Here is a 23,998-nt window from a genome sequence, read left to right as displayed (position 1 = left end):
TGTTGGAACGAGTACAGAGAAGGGCAACAAGTTTAATGAATGGAACACAGGGTTGCTCTTATGAAGAAAGGCTTAAGTTTTGCAAATTACAGTGTCTGGAGACTAGGCACCTGCAAAGTGATCTGATTGAGGTGTATAAAGCCTTGAATGGTTTGAGCGTGCTCAATGCTGATGGGATTCTTCCTCTTGCTCAAATTACTCACCTGAGAGGGCATAAATTCAAATAGAGGAAAGATAGATGTGTGGAAGTTTGCTTTTAGCCAGCGAGTGGTTGGTTGGTGGAACAGACTTCCATCCTTTGTTGTGGAAGTTGATAGCCTAAATAAATTTAAGGCTGAGCTGGACTGGTATTTGAAACAAACAGAGGGGGTGAAATGGGAGCGGGTTTTTTTTTTTTTTTTGTTTTTTTGGCTGATGCTGCATAATCTTGCTTTCTTGCATCATATGCCTCTACTAATGCTAAATGTCTGTGATTACTCATGTTACCTTTTGATCCCATTTATGAATTGGTGATACATTTGCACATCTCCAGGCCATAAGGCCTTCGCTGAATCCAAGGATGCCCTCATAATTATGGTTAAAGACTTTCTTACCTCCTTTGCTGGCTGTCTTAATATGATTGGACATGCCCTATCTGCCTTTTTATGTTCATCTTCAACAAATCCTCTTTCATTTTCCTTTTATTTATCACAGTCATTTAGCTCCCCATTGGAGTTTGATAAACTTCTGACATCCCATCCCCTAAAGAATTGTTCATGTGTGACTGTAGGTGCAAAATATATATTCAATTTTTCGGCAACCTGAACAGGTTCATCAACATTTAACCCACAGGCATCAAGTGGCTCAGTGTGATTCAGCCCCTTCCTTGTAATGTTAATATAAGCATTGAGGTCTTAGCTGTTTTTCTTTACATTTTTTGCCAGAAACTTCTCATAATCTGGCTTCACCTTGGGGCTCCTTACGGATTTTCATCTAATTCCTATTTGTTTGCCATTGTTGAAAATATTGCAAAAATTTTATATATAAACCTCTGGCTGACCAGATTTTATTACATTATCTATTGTTAATTATGGATAAGGAATGAGAATGGCTGCTGTGACAGATGTTGTCAATAGTGTGTTCAACATGGCTGATATTCAAATGCCAAATTTTACATTTGCAAGTAAGAGAAATTGTTTGGGATATCTTTTGCTGTTTAAAAGCAAGAAATCCTGAAATTTCAAATGTAAGTTTTACTGAACAGCCAAAATAAATTGATCACTTCAGTATCAACAGTTTGGTGATAACCATATGCATAGAGGTAATAGGAACTAAGTCTCTCCACTAATAAAGATAGTTTATGAGAGAAATAATTTAAAAATCATTTCAATTACTTGTTTTGGTAATATATGGGGACCTCAGATGTTAACAAATTAAACCAAAATTTTAGCTGATTTAATTATATAAAATTGTTGTCAATTTAACTGAATGGAAAGTAGATGAACTGGTCATTGCTAAAATTTATGTTAGCATAATAAATCATTTAGTACTAAAAGTTATAGTGCTAGTTATTGGATCTAAACCTGCTTGGAAAAAACATAGAATAAGTGTGTTAACCCTCAAGTTGTTAAGATTATTTTGGTAGAAAGAAGGCCAACTGTTTTGATAAAATTCCCTTTGTTCCGTTCCTTGCCTTTTACAGCAACTTTTTCATCTCAAGTTTGGATCTACAACCTAAATTTCTGTTAACTGACAAAACATGCATATTTTAATGTGATAATTGTACTAATATCAATTTCACCTGACCTGGCTAATGTTGAGGGAGATATATTATTCTTCAGTGAAAGTTCCAACTATTCAAGTGATTTATTATTCTGCAGTTGATATTCCATATAATTTGTGATGTTGATCACTTTACTGAATTTGCCTTTAGAGCTGTACAGTTTTTTTAGATTTATCATGGGAAATGAAAACAAGGTTAACTCATTTGACTTAAATAAATTAAAAAAAAAAAAAAAATGAAAAAACACTTAAACCACAAAATAAATATAGCAAAATAATTAATGCTATTGGTAGGGTTATGGGCAAAGCAAGTGCTATTTTGCTGTTATGACCCTCTCCCTCAATACTGAAAGAAAAATAAAGAAAGTTTAGTGTGTGTGTGTGTGTGTGTGTGTCTCTCTCTCTCTCTCTCTCTCTCTCTCTCTCTCTCTCTCTCTCTCTCTCTCTCTCTCTCTCTCTTGGGTGAAGTGTTATGCATTCAATTTCCCTCAAAGGGGGAGTACTGCTTTCGTCCTTTAATTTGTTTTTTTTTTTTGTTTGTTTTTGCTAGAAGGGTAACAAGGTTCATAGGAGCAAAATAGCACCTTGCCTTATCCATAAAACCTATCAACAGCATTAATTATTTTGCCATATTTATATTTTATGGTTAGTGTTTTTTAAAAAAAATTTAGATTATTTTCAAGCTGTTTGAACTGCCTGTTAATCAGTAGCAAAACAAATTCTCAGCCCCCAAAGCCCACTACATGCAATTCATGAAAGGGACTCCTTACTTTTTAACAACCACACAAAAGTAGCCATCCAGGTCCCCTTCATGGTGGGAGACCTGATTATGTTTCACCTCTGCATGGTGACTTTAAAAAGATGGTTGAAGTTTAACATTGATAAATGCAAAGTGCTGCATATGGGTAGCAGTAACCCCAGAGTAGCATACAAACTGTGTGGTATTACACTCAGGGTAGTAGAGAATGGAAAAGACTTGGGGGGTAATTGTGCAGTCAGGTATGAAGTTTTCCGAGCAGTGCAGACATGCTTCAAGAGAAGCTTGGGATCGTGTTAGTTATATAGGAATTTTGTTAGTAGGGATAAGGAGGTGATTATCCCCTTGTATAAAACAATGGTCAGGCCACACCTTGAGTACTGCATACAGGTCTGGAGACCTCATTTTAGGAAAGATGTTGAGCTACTAGAGAGATTATAGAGAAGGGCAACGAGATTAGTGAGTGGAACAAAAGGTTGTTGTTATGAATATAGGCTTAACTTCTGCAAATTGCAGTGTCTGTAGACACTTGCAAGGTGATCTGATTGAGGTCCATAAGACCTTATTGGTTTGAGCAAACTCAATGATGATGGGATTCTTCCTCTTGCTCAGATTCTGTACCTGAGGGGGCATAAATTCAAATTGAGGAAAGACAATTATAGAATAGATGTGCAGAAATTCACCTTTAGCCAGTGGGTGGTTGATAGCTGGATCAAACTTCCATCTGTATTGTGGAAGTTGACAGCTTAAATAAATTCAAGTCTGAACTAAAACTTTTAGAGCGAATGGATAGATGAAATGGGATTTTTTTTTTTTTTTTTTTTTTTGTCTGATGCTGTATAAGCTTGCTTTCTTGCATTATATGCCCATGCTAATGGCTACTGATGATCCTGTCATTTTGTCATTTATCAATTGTGAATACTAATAAAAAAATAACTGTTAATAACAGCAGCCAAAGTGGAAGCATGGGCTCTAAGGAATACTTATCACATGGTGGAACGAAAATTTATAGCCATTTGCTTCTGTAAACAACTTAAATCATACTCAGATTCAGAATTATATTCGAAAACCAGCCAAATCCCACTTGCCAACAACTTTCATCTATTGGCCTTATTACTCCATAATAAACTTACATTTTCAGCACAACTTATCTTCTCACTGTTTGCCTGAAGAATGCTAAGCATTCTAAGAGCAGTCCCTGCCAAGTTCTGAGGTTCTGATTAAAAGTTCTCTATTACATTTCTACAGAGTCTTTATTCAGTTTTGGATAAGCCTAAATCTATGACTCCACCAAAATGAATTCATTACTATGATTTAATACCCTTTAATACAGCTCCCTTCAGCATGTTGAGTAGCTGGCATATAGCTACTGAACTTGCTAAAATGTTATTCCACTGTTATGAAAAACAAAAAAATGGAGATGCGACGTTTCAAACTACTGCACCTTATGGAAACTGTAGAACAGTATTGCAATGGGAAGTCTCCACAGAGCACTACTTGTTGCGAGTAATACTGAATGAATTGAATCATCGTAAGCCAAGTTCACACGGGAGTAAAATGCAAGGGTTTTCATTCTATGCCTTTCCCATTATATATGAATTCTCTTTTTAATAGAAGGAACTGCAAACAAATTAGGTATAGTATTCAACAAGTCACTTCAATGGCTAAAAAGGATGCCATTTTTAGGATTTTTGCCATTGAAGCTTCAATGGCAAAAATGCTCATTCAGTATTTCAGTTTTTTCTCTGATTATTTCTCTTGTACTGATAAAAGATAGCAAGGCCAGCCATCTTTTTATAAAGCTGCAACTTAAATTTGCATTATTGTGAAAATATTTTAAATGATTGTAAATACCATCAGACCAAAGCTGTTACATCACCAGTTCCATACAGACAGAAAGCCTGGTTTGGTAGATGCTGTCCATTAATTACATTAAATCAAGAGTTTACTGTATTGCTTCCTCTGCATCGGTTTTCATTCTCAGTGTTACTTTTCTTCTAAGCAGCTACAAGTCTGAGATCTGCCCTGCCATGAAATGTTTCTACATCTGTGCTGTTCCTCCAAAATCTCAAGCTTTCACTTGTCTAAAGAGGGCAGTGGTTAATGATATCTCTCTCTCTCTCTCTCTCTCTCTCTCTCTCTCTCTCTCTTCCAAATCTATTTCTAATGCAATAGAATTGCATAGTGGTTGATCTATAGCCTAATTTGATTCTACATGTTTTCAGTTCAACTATTGTTTTATCAGTGGTGTGGTTTGGCCATGCGAGTACTAGGCTTTCTGTTTTATTATTTTTCGCTGCATAAGGACCACCACTATGCAAATCTATTACATCGGCGGTTCGATCTTTAGTATCATTCCACTATTATTGGAATATTATTATTGGCCTCATGGTCCTCTGTCGAGATGGGGCATATAATGGTCAGTCTATTCTATTTTATTTTATTAATTATTATTTTCAATTTATTTGATCATGTAATGTTGTTAGTCTACGTTTCCTTCCACCTTAGTGAGATTTCACATAATTCGGAAACGGGAGCATTGAGGGGGCACCGCTAAATTTCTTTCAATTGGCTGAATTTTCTAAATTATTTTAGGAACGTTGCTTCAATACTGCCCTCTTCTTCTTTATTCCCCCCCATATATATTTTTCTGTTATTGTTATGTTATTTTATTTGGTTAAGTTCTTTTTCGCTCTACTGGTTTGCCCTATTACTGGCAAATATCCTATTTTAATTTAGCTTATTATAAGCAGTGTAGTGGATTGTGCTTTTCTCCTGCCACCGATGTTAAGTTTCCTACTATTTTTTTATTTATTTTAAATATATTTTATTAATTTCTATCCCATCATTTAATTTTTGGATTAATTTGATCATATATATATATATATATATATATATACAGGGTGTCTCAAAAGTATTGGTACAGATGTTTAGGGGAGGTAGGTAAAATCTAAAGGAATGGGAATCGCATAGGAACCCATAACCGGAAACGTCGCCGCACGAAGAGCATGCATCGATATACGAACTGTGAGCTGGCAGACATGCATCTAGTGTATGGATTAGCAGAGAGCAATGGATGAACCACTCAACGAATTTATGGAGAACGCTTCCCAAACAGACATGTACCCAACCACCGTTTGTTTGCATGTGTGCATCAAAATTTGTGCGATTATGGGGCATTTAAAGATAACAGGAGTAGTGCGGACAGACCACGTTCGACGCGAACTCCCACCATGAAAAAAAGTGTGTTGAATGCCGGCCAGAATAATCCTAATACCACACATGTGCCGTTGCCTCTACCTTAGGAGTGTCTCGTTGCAGTGTACAGAGTGTCTGGCACGACGATTCCTTACACCCCTTTCATCTCCAAAGGGTTCAGTTACTGCTCCCCCAAGATCATCCTGCACATGTGGCTTTTGCGCAGTGGTTTCTCCAAGAAAGTGAATTTTCCAGGGTATGTTTTGTTCATGGATGAGGCTTATTCAATCAGCACAATGCTTATGTGTGGGCTCATGACAACCCACACGGTGTGCACCCCGATGCGCCACAACATCGCTTCGCAATAAATGTGTGGGCAAGTATGGTCGGTGACTGCTTAGTCGGCCCATACCTGTTACCATCCCGCACAAACTCCGCTAAATATTGGATTGCACAAGTTCTACCAGGGTTACTTGACGATGTCCCAGCAAATATGAGACGCAACATTTGGTTTCAACATGATGGGGCACCTGCCCATTATGGAAGGTGTGTTTATGACCATTTGAACGTTTTGGGCGTCGAGGGATTGGCTGTGGTGGACCCATTCCCCCCACGCTCAACTGATTTATGGAGCCTTGATTTCTTTCTGTGGGGGGGGGAACCTCAAATCTATCGTGTATGAATCGCCTGTGGAGACGGAAATCGATCTCGTGGCGAGACTCGTCTGCACTGCTGCTACTGTCAGAGAAACTCCAGGTGTGTTCGTCCGTGTCTACCAGTCCATGCTGCATGAGTGTCATGCATGCATTGTATCTCGTGGTTCAACCTTCGAGCATTTGTTGTAACATCGTGAAATGCATCCATCTCGTACTCCATTGTTAATATTATGTCAAATAAATGTTTGCCACTAATTACTGTCTTGTGTCATTTCTGCTTCTTGTGCCTCTGCTACTACTTTCCCATGACGTTTCCGGTTATGGGCTCCTATGCAATTAACATTCCTTTAGATGTTGCCTATCTCCCCTAAACGTTTGTACCAATATTTTTGAGACACCCTGTATATATATATATTGGAATTATGTATAATGACAATTAGCTTTAAATATTAAATTTTTAAATAGCATAAATAAGGGTATTAACTTCTATGTTAATGCTATTGTACAGTGACAATTAGATATTATACATGCATGGGTTATATATGTACTTAACTTATTTATACATTATTTCTTTTTAAATTATGGTACTATATGGGAGCATCAGGTTTGTAGTGACCCCAACCAAGTTGCTAGTTATATATAAATCTAGCCCTAGTATGGATAGCCTTATATATAAATATATAACATAGATACATATAAAAACAACAAAATTAATGTTAATTTAAAGAAGATTGGAGACTTTTAGAGAAAATTGGAGAATTACAGAATTCTGGAGAAACTGGAATTCTGGAATAAATTAGTGAAAGTTAAACATTCTCCCTCATGGCCGTACATCTGCTACTTCCTCAGGGGCTTTGAGCAGACATATAGCCATACTAGAGGAATGTATTATACATAGACGTTTCTGTAATCTCTATACCAGTTTTGCTAGGTTAACTTTAGGTAATTACTTGGTGAATAATGAGAATAATTTTTTTTTTTTTTTTTTAATATATGTACTTAATTTTAAATAAACAGGGTGGTTTACGTATATGACAGCAAACTCTGATAGGAGATTCAAAGCCCTACAGGTATATCAGATTAAAATATCATTGTATCTCACCTCAATATCCTGTGAGTCTGAAAATGTTCAATTTTCCTGCCTTCTTTAGGTTTTGTGTGTAGTGTTATTTATTATGCAGGTTTTATCCGTGGCGTGATAGTTTACCTTGCCGTAGGCAAAATCTAATGCTCTGCATTCCTGAGAGTGTTAAATTATAATTTAAAGCTTGGGGAAATAGTATATTTTTGCTTGTATTATTGTAGGAAACAGATACAATATGATATCAATTATTATATTTATGTTTAATGCATTAAATTAAGCTAAAAATGAGAAATAATAGAAATAAATTGAAATGATAACACAGCTCTAATTGGAGTGTTTATGTTCTGTGGAGAAGATTTTTTTCTATGATACTATTAGAATTAATGTTAGTTAGTTGCTGTGCCCCAAGGGCACATATCTACATTAATATGTGCCGTCATGCCTTAGAAAATCGAGCCAGTCACCACCAAATACGGAGGGTGCGGAAAGGTCAGGGAATGACTACACATATCCCGGAGCAATATGGGCTTAGTTGCTAATTCTCCTAAAAACCAAATAACAAACAAACAAACAAACAAACAAGCCTTAGAAAAGCAAAAGCATTGCCAGTCCACGCCCTACAGATAACATGATTAATTTTAATATCTATCATTTCAATTTATTTCTATTATTTTTCAGTTTAATTTAATTTTAATATCTATATATCCATTTATTTCTCATTTTTAGCTTAATTTAATGCATTAAACATAAATATAAAAATTGATATCATATGTATCTGCTTCCTACAATAATACAAGCAAAAATATACTATTTTCCTAAGTTTAAAATTGTAATTTAACATCCAGCCCATTAGATTTTGGCAAGGTAAACTATCACGCCACGAAAGTTCATGAAAAGAATTTTAGAAAGTTACTCAGAATTGTGATGTGAGCAATGGCAGTTACCAGCCTGTACACGTGTGCGTGCTCACACAGTTTTGCAAAACAAAAAATACTCTTGAAATGGAATTTCATTATATTAGTAATAAAGTCACATTTGCAATATCTTCTTCTGTTTAGAAAATATAAAAAGAATGAAAGCTGCATGGAAGTTATTTAACTATATTCTTATAAAGATGTTTTACCTATTTTCTGATGTACAAATATTTTGGACTTCAACAATACACAAATAAAATTTTTACCATCAACAGTTGCACAGCAGGGATAAAAACACTTTTGTGAATACAATGGGTAAAATGTTGGAGTGGTTATTTTAATGCAAATGCTTAAATTGCAGAAAGAATTTTCAGTAAATTAGTTTTTAGTAGATAAGTAGTAAATTTATTATTTCAGTGCAGTGTTACAATTTTTATTCACTATAATAATAATAATAATAACAATGCATATTTGTTTATTTTTCCATGTTTAGTTGTGAAGAATTTACTTATAATGCTGTCCTAGGAGTGGTCTTTATTTTTACGTACTTAAATCCTAAAGATTCTCCAACTCGTCGCAGATATCTTATTTTCTATTCTTTGATGTTCCTGGAAAATACAGCACTAATTATTATCTGGTTCTTATATACAAGTACAAAATGGTATCGACTATTAGCAGTGATTTCACAGTTTTTAAGTTTCTTCCTTGGATTAGTACTAATGGTAAGTTCTGTTTGATTTTTAATAATTGAAGTTGAATTGTTAATTAAAAAGATAATTCATTGCATGTAATAGATTGGCAAAAAAATTGCTACATGCTCATTTATGTAATATGATCTTTTCATAATCATATTTGTAATTTCAAGATGCATGTATGATAAACCATTTTGGAAATGAAATAACATCTTTCCAGTTTAAGGTTGCTACACTTGTTTTAATTATACTCAGTATAATAGTGCTAAAGAAACTGGAAAGATATTAGAATGTGAAGTCAAAGGGTGATTAACACAGGAACTACATGTGTCTGTTATTTTTTACACCGCTGTTCAGTTTTGAAAGGCGTTTAAGCCAGAGCCAGGCATATGGGGTCTTCTCTTCATGATTTCAATGATTTTGTGTACTGTTAATCTACTCAATGCACACAACTGAAAATTCCAGAAATCTCTGCAAATGGGGAAAAAAAAAAATTCAGAATTAAGTTAAGCCTATTCTTGATAAATATATGTACATGCTGAAAAACGCAAATTTAAAGATAGCATCTCTCGCATCCAAAATTAAAGACTGTTTAAAAATCACTTGTTTATTCATAAATAACATATACAAGAGTTTCAAATGTTTATACATTAAGAAAGGAAGGAAAATCGTTTTCGCAATTTTTTCGTTAAATTCTTTTAATTGTTTTTCTTATTTTTAATTGTGTTAAATTGATTTTTAATTATTTGTTACTCTAATGCAGCGGTTCACAACCTTTATTGACTCGTGAACCCCTTTCAATGTAATATTTTTTATCGCAAACCGCTTTTAACATAATATTTTTAATGTGAACCACCAAAGCTATATTCTGAAATTGTATAACATTTCTGAATTTTTATTATAAAATAATTCCAGTAATACGTTTTTATAAGCGATATTGCATAATAATAAAAATGATTATTAAATATTATTTATACTTTGCAAAGCAGTTATTAATCAGTCCAAACTATATTTCGAACAAGATAAGAATAGAAAACTTGCTTTTAGTCTAAATGGTAGCTGAACATTCTGGTCTCTTGCCAAAGCTGTTGGCAACAAATTTTGCCCATCTCTTTTTCCACCTTTGACAAAACCAGATGGTTCTGTTGCCACATCAGCCAAAGATAAAGCTGATCTGCTAGCTTCCTATTTTCCTTCCAACTCATGTATTGATAATCTTGGTAAATCACCTCAATCCATTCCCAGCACATTCCATTAAATGCCTCCTGATTGCCAGTATGGATTCCATCAGTGTTGTTCCACTGATGATATTTTGGCTTATGTTAACCCTCTATAGACAAATTCAGTGGAAACGTTTGGTGAAACTGACATTTCAAAGGCTTTTAATTGTATTTGGCATATAGGTCTTCTAAATCAGCTTCCATCATATGATTTGCCAGCTGTTCTTTGTAACGGGGTATCCAGATTTCTCTCTAACCGCTCACTGCAGGTGATGGTAGATGGCTCTCTGTCTTAAGTTATCCACTAATGCTGGTGTTCCCCAAGGTTCAGTTCTTTCCCCCACTCTTTTCCTCTTGTATATTAATGTCCTTCCATTGACCGGAAATCATATCCATAGTTTTGCTGATGATAGCACATTGCAGTCCACTTTCCAGTTTGACAAACCTTGCCCTGCTCAAACACTTCAACTTCTCAAGTAGCCACTGCCAAATCTTTAAATGTTGATCTCCATGTAATTCTCCAGTGGGACAAAGATAAATTAATTTCAATCCTTCTAAAACTCAGTCCTGTCTTATATCTCGGAAAAGGATTCTTCTGCTGCTGTGCTTATCTTTGATGACGCTCAGATTTCTAAGCAAGATCTTGGGGATTACTTGACTTCTAATCTCTCTTGTCATAAAGCACATTACAAATATTGCTTCCTCTACGTCTAATAAACTGGGTTTTCTCTTTTGCTCTCGGCATTACTTTTCTTCCAAACAGTTGTTGACTCTGTAGAAATCGCAAATCTCCCCCTACCATGGAATATTGTTCCCACATCTTGAGCAGTGCCCCCAAAACTTTTCTCAGTCTTCTAGATTCCATTCAAAAGAGGGCAGTTAGGTTAATTAATGACTCATCTCTAACAGAGTCTTCACTCTGTGTCTCATAGACTTTCTGTTGTATGCCTTTTCTATAGATACTTGCATGGGCACTGTTCTGAATTGGCTTCTATAATTACTGCTCTCTCTCTCTCTCTCTCTCTCTCTCTCTCTCTCTCTCTCTCTCTCTCTCTCTCTCTCAAAACATGCCACAACCAGTCAACGTCATTTGCTGTCCAGTTCAAACTCACAGAACCAACTTTTCTTCTTCATTTATTCATTTAACTTCTGTTTTCTGGAACCACCTTTCTTCATACATATTTCCTGAAAATTACAATCTACAGAAATTCAAGTTTAATGTGAAAAGTATTTTCTTTCAACTTTTCAACCCATTCACGATACTAAATACTATAGGTTCTAAAAAAAAAAGAAAAAAAAAAAAGTACCTATACATAACAATGATCCTTGAGAAGTAAAAAATAATTTACTGTGGAAAACATTTATTCAACATGATATACTGTAAGATAGTAAACAATTATAAGGAATTATGGGAGATGTGGTTTCTTTCTTTGGCAATTTTTACTTTTTATTTAATTTTATTTTACTTTATTGTTTATTATTAGTTATATTTTGTAGTTTACAATAATATATTTATGTAAATCTAAGCAAGTGCCATTACAGAATTTTTATTGCAAACCCCTGGAACACTTTCACAAACTCCCAGGGGTTCGTGAACTACCGGTTGGGAACCTAAATGTTTCATGAACAAGAAGAAAAAAAATAATTTTTTATATAAAAATATTTTTTCTAAAATAATAAGAGAAGTTTACCTCAATATAGTATGTAGAACACTTCTGTATGATACTCTCCACAAAATTAAAACGGAAAAAATTGAAAATCTTACTCTAATGTAAGGTTTTCGATTTTTTTTCATTTTAATTTCTGGAGAGTATCATACAGAAGTTCTACGTACTATATTGAGATAAACTTCTTATTATATTACAAAAAATATTTTTATATAAAAAATTAGTTTTTTCTTCTTCATGGAACTGTTTTTTTAGAGCATGATGCACAAATCATTTCTGTGTACTCTAACCAGAGGTATTGCTTAACAATTTACTCAAGAATATCTTGTTGGTCTGGTTCTCTTTGTTGCTTGCCAACAATTAATGCACCGCTTGAGAAGGCTCAGTACTCTGTAACCTTCGGTGAAGGGAACCTGGTGGAACCTCGAGGAACCTGGCTCCTCCAGTGAAGTTCCTCAGCCACTAACTTCACATGAAGTTGCTTGAGGAAGAGTCTGCAGCTGTTAACTTATTTTTCATTTCCCATGTAAATCACATGTGCATTAATTCCACTAATGTTTACCATAAGGTAGAACAGAAAACTGTTTTGCGGAACCACTAGTGTTTCATAAAATATCGTAATTAATAATTAAAAAAATAAAATAAACTTTGCAAATCTGTAGGGTACACCACTTTTGTATCATTATAATTTTAACATCCCCCCCCCCCCCCGATTAATATACTGGCATAGACTTATAATCAAATAGGCCGCGGAACACTTTATTTTGGAGGGTTTCGCATAGAGAAGTATGTGTAGAGGTAAGAAAAAGTAGTGATATAGTGATGTAATATGCCATTCGTATGCGATTTAGCCTGGAGGGGTTGAGGGAGGGGGGGGAGCAAACCGATATCATAACTAAATTCACTTCCTTGTATAAATTTTTTTGATAATTATCAGTATTTCAAAATACACTGGTGTGCAAAACTTAAGGACCAACTAAAGGTTACAACCACAAAATCTTTACTTAAGGTACTCTTTAATGATGAGAGTAGATTCAGTCTCAGCAGCAATTCTGGACGTCAGCTAATCTGGCGAGAGGTCAGCACACGGTATTACCCTGCAAACATCACTGAAAGAGATGATATGGCGGTCGACGTGTTCTTGTCTGGGGAGACGTTATCTTGGATGGGCATACACAACTCCAGATACTGGGAGGCTGTACTGTAACCAGTGCATGCTACTGTACTGAGGTAATCCTTCCCTGTGTGTCTGTTTCGAGGTGCCATTGGCCCCGAGTTCATGTTTATGGATGATAATGCCACACCCCATCACACTGCAGCTGTTGATATGCTTTTGGAAAGAGAGGACATTGTTCATATGGATTGGCCTGCCCGTTTCTTCTGATCTAAATCCCATCAAATACATATGGGATGCTCTGGGGAGACACCTAGCGGCACATCCACACCCACCAGAAAATGTTCACCAGCTGAAGATGGTGCTGATGGAGGAATGGACGATGTTACCGCAAGAACTTATCAACAACATTGTTCTAAGTATGGACAGGTGGTGAAAAGTCTGCATCAACATTGGAGGTAGCCATATCTCCTACTGATAACCACCTCTTCCCTTCGTTCCATCTTCGGCAGTGATGCATCTGTATCTTGGCAGCCAGTGTTATGTTGCCATTTTTGAATAAAGTCCCTCTGTGCCGTTTTGTTTTCTTTATTATTCCTGTAACTCGCAAGGTTCCTTTCGTATGCTTTGACCATATCCAGGTCACTCCTATGAGAAGCTACAGGTGAAAACCTGACTGGTCCTTAAATTTTGCACACCAGTGTATGATTATTAAAATATGTGACCATGGATTTGTACTTGGAAAAAAGGAACTTTAAAGCAAGAAGCAAAGTACTTCCAGTAGTGCAACTGTGGTCGATGAAAATGAATACAATATAGTCGCACTTCAAAGTGAGGACGAACAATTGCAGCCTTTTGTTCCCCAAAAAGCCGATGTGAAAAAATCAGGAACCAACTAATAAAACAAAAGTATAATGACAGTTTTTGAATTTCGGCTTTACATGCATTGGAAATAAAGATGCTCCTGATGTACAGTGCGCCATATTTAATAAAATATTAGCAAACAGTTCTTTTCGTAAGAACACTTACGAAACTTATGTTTCATAAGTGTTCTGTGAATATGTTGAGATGAAAAGTGTTCTGTGACAAAAAAATTCGGGAAACGCTGGCATAGAATATCACCATCGGCCAACGATGACAAGCTCGCGCTACATTGTAAGTTGCATTTATCTGATCCACAGTATCTACTCCGTACTTGGTAGCTGACCAGGCTAGCCGGGTGGGTAAGGTGCTTGCCTGGAAACCTAAAGGTTGCGGGTTCGAATCCCGCCTCGGGCTTGGATCAGCGTACTGCAAAAACCTTGCTAGGTGCAAACCTTGGTAGCAGCCACAGAAGCCGATGCACTAACTGAAAAAAAAAAAAAAAAAGAAAACCTACAAACTACAAAACCATACTTGGTTGCATTATAAAATGTTACAATTTCTGCTTTCATATGATCACCTGTTTCATGGTGAATGGCATCATCAAAATGCAAGGAGGAAATCAAGATGACATTCTTTGGTACATAAGACAATTGTTGCTTCTTCCCCGAAGCCAAACTAGCTAGATTTTTCAGGTCAGTTCTTGGCTGAAACAAATTCAACTGGGAGTTGCGATTTGTTCTTTTTTTATCATTCCAACATAGTTTCCTTTTTTCTGAGTTCTAAAACCAAACTAACATACATAAACCAATTATCCGCTGTAATGTTCCATCCAGTCCCATGGATAGGTTCTGCCAGTCTTTTGACATCAGCTGTCTATTGCCTATTTGGTACAGACTTTTGGGTTGTTCCCTGTGCATATTTCAAGATTGTAAGAGTACAGCACCATAGCATCTACTAAGGTATATATTTTGGTCATATTTTGAGCCAATCCATATATTTGTGCTAATGATATTAAGAGTAGGTCTAAGGATTTACTGTACAAATACAGGGCAATCTTGAAGGGAAAAAAGTAGTTTGGATAAAATTCGAAATGTCTTTAGCTTTTCCCATAGAGAGAGAGAGTGCAAGGCTTATGAGATGGAATTTTTCTGTGTAGTTTGTGCTTCTTAATAAGAGAGACCATTTTTAAAGTGATGAGATATCCTTAAATAGAAGGGGTGCAATGTATTTGCACCCTTTATATTTAAGCAAAATAGTTTTTGGTGCTGACAAGGCAGTATTAGATGAGATTAACTGCTAGCACTATGAGGATACACAGACTAACAGCAGTGTTGAGCAGAGGTACAAGTGATTCTTTCATTTCTTCTTGGGACATCTAGCAACCTAGAAAGCAAGGTGTCACGGATTTCAAGGTGCCTGCTGGGGCAGAGTCTTCATGGAACACACAGATACATGGGCTGTAGTGTGGGTTACTAAGATTAAAAACGCATGTATGTATTACTTTTGTGTACACTGATGCTAGGATAAATATGAATAAATAAGATGCAACTGCTGTGAAGACTAAAGGTGTCTGCTTTCTTAAGTGTGTGTGTGTGTGTGTGAGAGAGAGAGAGAGAGAGAGAGAGAGAGAGAGAGAGAGAGAGAGAGAGAGAGAGAGAGAGAGAGAGAGAGAGAGAGAGAGAGAGAGAGAGAGAGAGAGAGAGAGAGAGACCAAGTTGGATGTAATTGAAGGAGCAAATAGGCTTTTTATACCAACTAAAAGATACAGTTCAAGGCTTAGACCTAAATGTATGTCAAATGAACTGACACTGATGAAAAATGCATGGGATAAATATAAATTATCAGGTGAGGCAGAAGCATAGAGATGACATAAAATAGTCTGCAATAAAGTCCATCACAAAGGATGTAGGGCAAGCTAAGGCAGAATATGAGAAGCAGAGAATGCAAAGAGAAGCATCAACTTCTGATGTAATCACACTGGTCTTCTAGATATCAACGGTTATCTGTTGATCACGCTCAGGTTGCTGACAAACTGAACAGATACTTTTTCGTCTCCATTCACCATAAGGAATATTTTAGGAATGACATGGGATGCCAAATGGAATGACATGGGATGATCTCAGAAGTGCTTTCACATGTTTATTCTTTCCACATCTTTTTCTGTTTAGATTATCGTTCTCGGTTACTTCTAATTCACGTGATTTTCTGTTCTTTTAACGTTTACACAAAAGAGGCTGTTAACCACCGAGCTTCTCTGACTACACTTAGATAAGGCATCATAAATACTTAGAATTTTGTTCTTTTCACTCAAACCTTAAATCTCTACATTTCTGCAACGTGGCTAGTCTAAGAAAAAATAAATCACAATTCAATTCTCAATGGACATCAATTACAAACTAAACTCAAGTCTATCTATTCACAAAATAGCAGGCAATGGATACAGTACTGTACATATGCACTGTGATATCACATAATCACTTGTGGGAAAACTTCGGGTGTTTGGACAGTGTAATTAAACACTAATAACTAGTCGTAGATAGTTCTAAAACTTTAGAATAGTAGGTTAGATTGCTTCTTTCCCCAATGTATAGCCCGATAGCAAAATCATCATTTTCTTGATCGTTCACTTGCTTTTGGTTACAGCCACTCTCCTGCTTTTACTGAAGACCACAGACATATGGTAAGGATTAGAAATTAAAAGGTACTGCTTTCATGTGACAAGGGATAAGGTTGTAAACATTAATTGGTGTGGTCAGGGTTGTAAATAATCAACAAATTTTTAACTTTTACATAATTTTTAGGTGTGCTGGAAGACACCTTCTACAGGGATGGGGTGCACTTCAATAGAAAGGGTGCAAGAATTGCTGATGCTATCGAGGCAGTGTTAGGTGGGTTGGAAAACTGCTAGCTTGGGGGATACATAGACTAAAAGGTTAACAGTGGCCTCAGCCAGAGGCAAAAGTGATTCTTGCACTGCTTCGATTAGAATGAGTAGCAGCCTGGAATGCAAGGTGATGGACATTTTCCAGGACTGTTGGGAGTCATAGTGGAACAAGTAAATACATGGGCTGTTTTAGGGTAACCAAGAGTTGGAACAGATGCATGTATACTTGCATGTACACCAATGCTAGGAGTATAGTTAATAAATTTGATGAGCTTGAAGTGCTAGTCAAGAGATCAAAGGCAGATATTGTTGTCAGAAATATGGTGTCACACAGATATAAGCAGTGCAGAATTGGAATTTGGGAATTAAAATGTGTACAAAATCTAAGGAAGTACATCCAGTTGGTGTTGGTGGACAATGCAGTGTTGAGACTGTTTGGTGTGAAATAAGCACTGGGAAAGGAAAAATGAGAATAGGTGTGTGTGTTATTTTCCTAATGAATTTGATGAGGATAATGAGAAGTTGTACAGAGAAATTGTGGGCCAGTAAATCAGAATGTCTTATAATGGGGGATTTTAACTTTCCAGATATTGACTCGAACTTATGGGTTGGTCACTTGTACACTAGCAAGACTTTTCTGGATTTCTTGGATGACTTTTCTACAGCAACATGTTCGAGAGGCAACCAGAGGGAGTATTACTGTTGATCTGATTATCAGCAGTGATTATCCATGCATTAAGAATTTGCAGATAAAAGAACTACTGGGTGACAGTGACCACAGTGTACTGATGTGGGAATTACTTGAAGATGAAAGGCTTTTCCTTTCAAAAAAGTGACTACAGAGGTCTCAGACAGTTTTTAAATTCTGTACAGTGGGATCAAATGATGATGTTTCCAACGTTGAATTCTAAAGGGACTTAATTTTGGAGACTACTAGGCTTCTCATTCCAACTAAGAAATACTGTTCAAGGTTTAGGCCTAAATGGATGTCAGATGAACTAATGAGGCTCTTAGCAGAGAAGAAAAATGTATGGGATGCATATAAAGTATCAGGTGAAACAGAAGCCTATGGTAGGTATAAACTAGTCTGTAATTAAGTCACAAAGGAGATAAGGCAGGCTAAGGCAGATTACGAGAAATCTTTGGCAAATGATACAAGAAAAACAGCAAAGAGTTCTTTATTTATGTAAACTCTAGAATGAAAGGGATGAATCAGATTGGACCACTTAACATAGATGGGTTGACTGTTATGATCATGCTCAGGTAGTTGATAAACTGAATGAGTATTTTGCATCTACATTCACACGAGGAGTTATTCAATGAGGGGAGTGCTAGAAGTTTATCAAATGCTCACAGGGAGTTAAGTGATTCTGTAATAACTGAAAGCAAAGTGGAGGACAAATTGTTGAAGTTAAACATGAGGAAGGCACCTGGGGTAGACAGGATCTATCCAGTTATATTAAAGGAGGCGGCAAAGCACCTAAGCAAACCCTTAGCCATAATTATGAGAGCTTCCTTGAACTCAAGGGATGTCCCCATGGACTGGAGGTGTGCAAATGTATCACAAATTCACAAAGAATGCTCAAAAGGTGACACTAGTAGTAGTAGTGGCATGTGATGCAAGAAATCAAGTGTATGAGCTTATGCAGCAACGGCCAAAAAAAAAAAAAAAAAAAATCACACCATTTCCTGCAACTGCCTGTCCAGTTCCGCCTTAAATTTATTTAACCTATCAACTTCCACGACAGATGGAAGTTTGTTCCAGAAATTAACCACCCGCTGACTAAAGGCAAATTTGCGCACATCTATTCTACATCTGTCTTTTCATTTAATTTGAATTTATGCCCCCTTAGATTCGTAATCTGAACAAGTGGAAGGATCCCATCAGAATTCAGCATGCTCAGCCCATTCAAGGCCTTATACACCTCAATCAGATTACCACGCAGGTGCGTAGTTTCCAGCCACTGCAGTTTGCAGAACTTAAGCCTCTCTTGCTAAGAGAATCTCTTCATTCCCCTCACCAATCTTGTTGCCCTTCTCTGTAATGCTCAAGCAAATCTACAACCTTTCTAAAATGAGGCCTCCAAACCTGTATGCAGTACTCAAGGCGCGGCCTGACCATTGCCTTATACAGAGAGACAATCGCCTCCTCCCTGCTAGCAAAAGTCCTATATATCATTGACAAAACCCCATGACCTGCCCTGGCCACCTGTCTGCATTGCTCAGAAAACTTCATATCTGACTGCACAATTATTCCCAGGTCTTTTTCCTTTTTCTACCACCTTAAGTGTAGTACCATATAGTTTGTACGTTTCTCTGGGGTTACTTCTACCAATATGCAGTACTTTCATTTGTCAAGTACTGCCCAAATTATCTAGATCCTGTTGCAGTAGCACACTGCCATTACTGTCATTAGCAACCCTGCCAACCTTTGTATCATCTGCAAACTTCGACACTAAGCCTGATATACCCTCATCAATATCATTGATAAATATAAAAAACAACAGAGGACCCAACACCGAACCCTGTGGGACTCCTCTAATAAAATTAGTCCACGAAGAGCAGCACCCATTAATTACCACCCTCTGTCTTCTCCCACTCAACCATCCTTTTATCCATTGTAGCAACTTACCCTTAATACCATTCTGCTCTAATTTGTACAATAGTCTTCCATGCGCAACAGTGTCAAAAGCTTTCCTGAAATCCAAATATATGATATCAAAATTATTTTTTGTATCCAGTTCCTTTGTTACCACATCATAATATCCTATCAAATTTGTCAGACAAGACTTTCCCATAACAAACCCATGCTGTGTCTGAATTATTGCTGCAGTCTTGTCTAGATGATCCTGCAATGCATCTTTAATCAGTGACTCCATTATTTTACCCAGAACAGAAGTTAAACTAACTGGTGTGTAATTACTCGTGTCACCCTTCGATCCCCCTTTGTGAATTAAGGATACATTTGCACATCTCCAGTCCATGGGGACCTCCCCTGAGTCCAAGGATTCTCTCATAATTAAGTAACTACAGACCTGTTAGTTTAACCTGTGTTTTGCGGAAAATAATGGAATCGCTGGTTAAAGAAGCATTGCGGGATCATCTAGACAAGAATGCAGTAATAGTTAAGACACAGCATGGGTTTGTTAAAGACAGGTCTTGTCTGACCAATCTGATTGGATACTATGTGGTGATAAAGGAACTAAATACCAAAAATAATTTTGATATCATATACTTGGATTTCAGGAAAGCTTTAGATACTGTTGCACATGAGACTGCTATACAAATTGGAGAGGTATGGCATTAAGGTTAAATTGCTACAATGGATAAAGGGATGGTTGAGTAAGAGACAACAGAGTGGTAATCGTGGACAAATGTTATTAGTGGGTTTCCCCAGGGTTTGGTGTTGGGCCCATTGTTGTTTTGTATATTTATCAATGATATTAATGAAGGGATATCGGGTTTAATGTCCAAGTTTGCAGATGATACAAATGTTGGCGGGTTGTTAATGACAGTAAAAATAGTATGCTACTCAAGCTGGATCTAGATAAGTTGGGCAAGTGGGCTGAGAAGTGGCAACTGAAATTTAACTTTGACAAATGCAAAGTACTGCATATGGGTAGCAATAACCAAAGAGAACATTCCAACTGTGTGGTACTACACTCAGGGAAGTAGGAAGTGAAAAAGATCTGGGGGGGGGGGTAATTGAGCAGTCAAATATGAAGTTCGTGAGCAGTTCAGATGGGATGCCAGGCAGGTCATGAAGTCTTGTCAATGATATATAGGAATTTTGCTAGTGGGGACAGGGAGATGATTATCCTGCTATACAAGGCATTGGTCAGGCCACACCTAGAGACTGTGTACAGTCTGGAGGCCTCATTTTAGGAAGAATGTAGAGTTGCTAGAACGAGTACAAAGAAGGGCAACAAGATTGGTGAGGGGGAACAAAGGGGTGCTCTTACCAAGAAAGGCTTAAGTTCAGCAAATTGCAGCACCTGGAGAATAGGCACCTGTGAGGTGATCTGATTGAGGTGTATAAGGCCTTGAATGGGTTAAGCAAGCTGAATGCTGATGGGATTCTTCCTCTTGCTCAGGCTAACAACCTGAGGGGGCACAGTTTCAAATTGAAAGATAGTTGTGGAATAGACATGCGGGAAGCATGTCTTTAGCCAGCGGGTAGTTGATTGGTGGAACAGGCTTCCATCTTTTGTTGTGGTGGAAGCTAATAGCCTAAATAAATTTAAGGCTGAGCTGGACAGGCATTTGGAATGAATGGAGGGGTGAAATGGGAGGTTTTTTTTTTTTTTTTACTGTTGCTGCTTAAGCTTGCTTTCTTGCATCATATGCCTCTACTAATGCTAAGACAATTTCTCCTAATTGAAATGAAAAACAATAACAATACAATGACAATATGATCATATAAAGCAGCAGAATTTACCTTCGTTATAATATAAATGGTTTGATTATAATAAGTGGCTGATAATAACCAGAAATAACACATTGACTGGCATTTGCTGTATGTAAACAGAAAAGCATGCAGAATATTAAGATAATAGAAAAAATTAAGTATAAAAGATCCTAAAATTATAAATATCTATAAACTTTCTTTCACTAGTTGCTTGATTAAATTTGGTTTTTATTTCAACACAAGTTACTCAATATGGTGCAATGTTGTTTTATGAAGGAACTTGTTAATTCTGAAAGCAACAAACATTTGTGATGCATTTTTACGAAAAGGAATAGAAAAGACTAGCTTGGCATTATGATTTTCATTTTTGAAAATCATATTGAGCTTAGTGAAGGTGTTTCTCTATTTATCACAGTTTTTTTATAATACTGTTCCTTTCAATTCCAAATACAAACTTATTTACCTTGCCCTTTTACTGAGCATTACTCTATTTAACCCCTCTTTAACCTCTATTTAGCCCTATTGAACAGAATGCCTGTTCCACTCTATAAGAGTGGAACAGGCATTCTGTGTGTTATCAGATATTCAGTCTAAAACACTGATGGATCCAATATCTTTCTATTTTAGAAGATTTAGGAGAAGTCCAGTTGGCCTGCCTCCCTAAAATACACTCGGGCACACCTCGATGGTAAGCTCTGTTACATCACTTTGGTGGCAACGAACATCTATGGTGGTTCTCTTCAAGATGCCTCGCCAGCGTGAAGAGGAAAAGACCAAACCTTCCAGCACTTTATGACAACACAATGAAACAAATGGTCCTCACCAACTTGCACTCTCCCTCTTACAGCAGTGAGAGGATCAGAGCGGAAGCAGAGGGTGCTAAGGATCTCTGGGTATGACTAGAGATTTTTTTCTTTTTAGTTCCTAGCCATTGAAATCTCAGGAAATTAGGTGGTAGCAGCACCTGGTCTATATACTATGCGGAGTTGGGGAAAACCCTTGGTGCCATTTGACACTACAGACACACACTTTCCCCAAACATCTCCATCAAAAGATTAGTGGACTTGCGAAAAGGTTTCAAGGAGAGACCGGGGCCTTAAATGAAAAAACTTGATTCGATACAGCGTACCATCCTCCTCTCATGCTCCGCAGGGGCTGGCTAGCTGGGGCACTACCCCCGGATCTCAGGAGTAACGCAGATCAATCATTTGTGGTGAATTTACCACCTATCTGAGTAATGCTTTCAGAGAGGAAAAGACCCACCTTATCGCTCACTCCAAAGGGCATGGCAGCAAAGATGGTATCTCTGCTACCAAACATCTCTAGAATCTATCCTGAATCACCGATTTGGTTCTTCCCTGGCCTGCACACCACCTTTCTCCTCAGTGGCCATGGGTTCATAAAGGCAAAGCTGGCGACATTCAAAATCGTGGAGGACCCCCCCCCCCCCCCGTCAATGTGGCTTCCCAAAAACATGAGAGCATCTTATGCATGCAAGTACTAAGAGGACCTCAGATGCATTCTGCTCACAAAGATACACCTCTCTCTCTCTCTCTCTCTCTCTCTCTCTCTCTCTCTCTCTCTCTCTCTGCGCCTCCGTAGCCAGGTGGGAAGGAGCAGCAGTGCGTAGCACACGCTTCTTGATTAGACCGGGGTTCGAGCCCGTCACCACCAAATACGGAGCATGCGGAAAGGTCAGGGACTGACCACCGCATATCCCGGATATGGCCTTACTTGCTAATGCTCCTAAAAACCAAACAACATATCTCTCTCTCTCTCTCTCTCTCTCTCTCTCTCTCTCTCAGGAACCAGGGACACCACATATTGGACCGACTAGAAGCCTTCACCTGTTTTGCCAAAGACCTCTTCGAACGGCAGAAAACCCTGAACAGTCTGAAATGAACCTGATCCTGGAATGTGACCACCAGTTGTATATTAGATTGGGCTTCAATGTTGTGGACATCACTAGACTGGATCATACAATCTAAATATCCCCAACCTCCATGGACGTGACTTAAGACACCAGCATTGGAATCAACTCTGCTCTCTAACGTAACTCACTGAGATGACTTCAAGCAGCTTGATGACCTGCACCACACTTCATTGCCTGGTGTCTTTGCTCCCATACCCCCAACCCCTTATTTTGCCTGGTGGAGCCCAAAAACTCCATTGACTCTGGGGATGCAGTGGGGAGTTACACTAGGGGCCCAACAGATAAATAGTGAGAGGAATACCATGACACTACACAACATCCCCTCCCTAATCTGCCAGCATACACCCACACAATGTCAAAATTCAACGTCCAAAATTAAACCGTATTAAACCGAAGACAGAGTGGTAATCAATAGACACTGCTCATCATGGACTAATGTTATTAGTGGAGTCCCTCAGGGTTCAGTGTTTGGTCCATTGTTTTCTGTATTTATAAATGATATTGATGATGGTATATCAAGCTTAATGTCCAAGTTTGCAGATGATACAAATGTTGGCAGGATTGTTAAGGACACTACTGATGCCATGCTGCTGCAACAGGATCTGGAAAGGTTGAGCAGATCGGCTGAGAGGTGGCAAATGAAGTTGAACATTGACAAATGTAAAGTACTACATATGGGAAACAGTAACCCCAGAGCAATGTATCAACTGTGAGGTACTACACTGACAGTGGTAGAGAATGAAAAAGACCTGGGGTAATTGTGCAGACAGATATGAAGTTTTCTGAGCAGTGCAGACGGGCTGCAAGAGTAGCTCATAGTGTCTTGTCAATGATATACAGGAATTT

General features: G+C 37.5%; 1 protein-coding gene across 1 annotated transcript in view; it reads left to right on the top strand.

Moving 5' to 3' along the window:
- Positions 1–23,998, top strand: part of LOC150081826 (XK-related protein 6-like) — a 208,021-nt gene that overhangs the window by 173,495 nt on the left and 10,528 nt on the right. Inside the window, exon 4 of the mRNA XM_090380331.1 lies at positions 8,864–9,092. Within this exon, the coding sequence (XP_090236457.1) occupies positions 8,864–9,092 (229 nt within the window). The remainder of the gene's footprint in view (positions 1–8,863; positions 9,093–23,998) is intronic.

Source organism: Mastigoproctus giganteus, chromosome 8 (genome assembly GCF_048544385.1).
Source record: "Mastigoproctus giganteus isolate SK-2022 chromosome 8, ASM4854438v1, whole genome shotgun sequence".
NCBI lineage: Eukaryota > Metazoa > Arthropoda > Arachnida > Uropygi > Thelyphonidae > Mastigoproctus > Mastigoproctus giganteus.
Note: the sequence above shows the minus strand (reverse complement) of the source record. Positions and strands in the feature narration are given on the sequence as shown.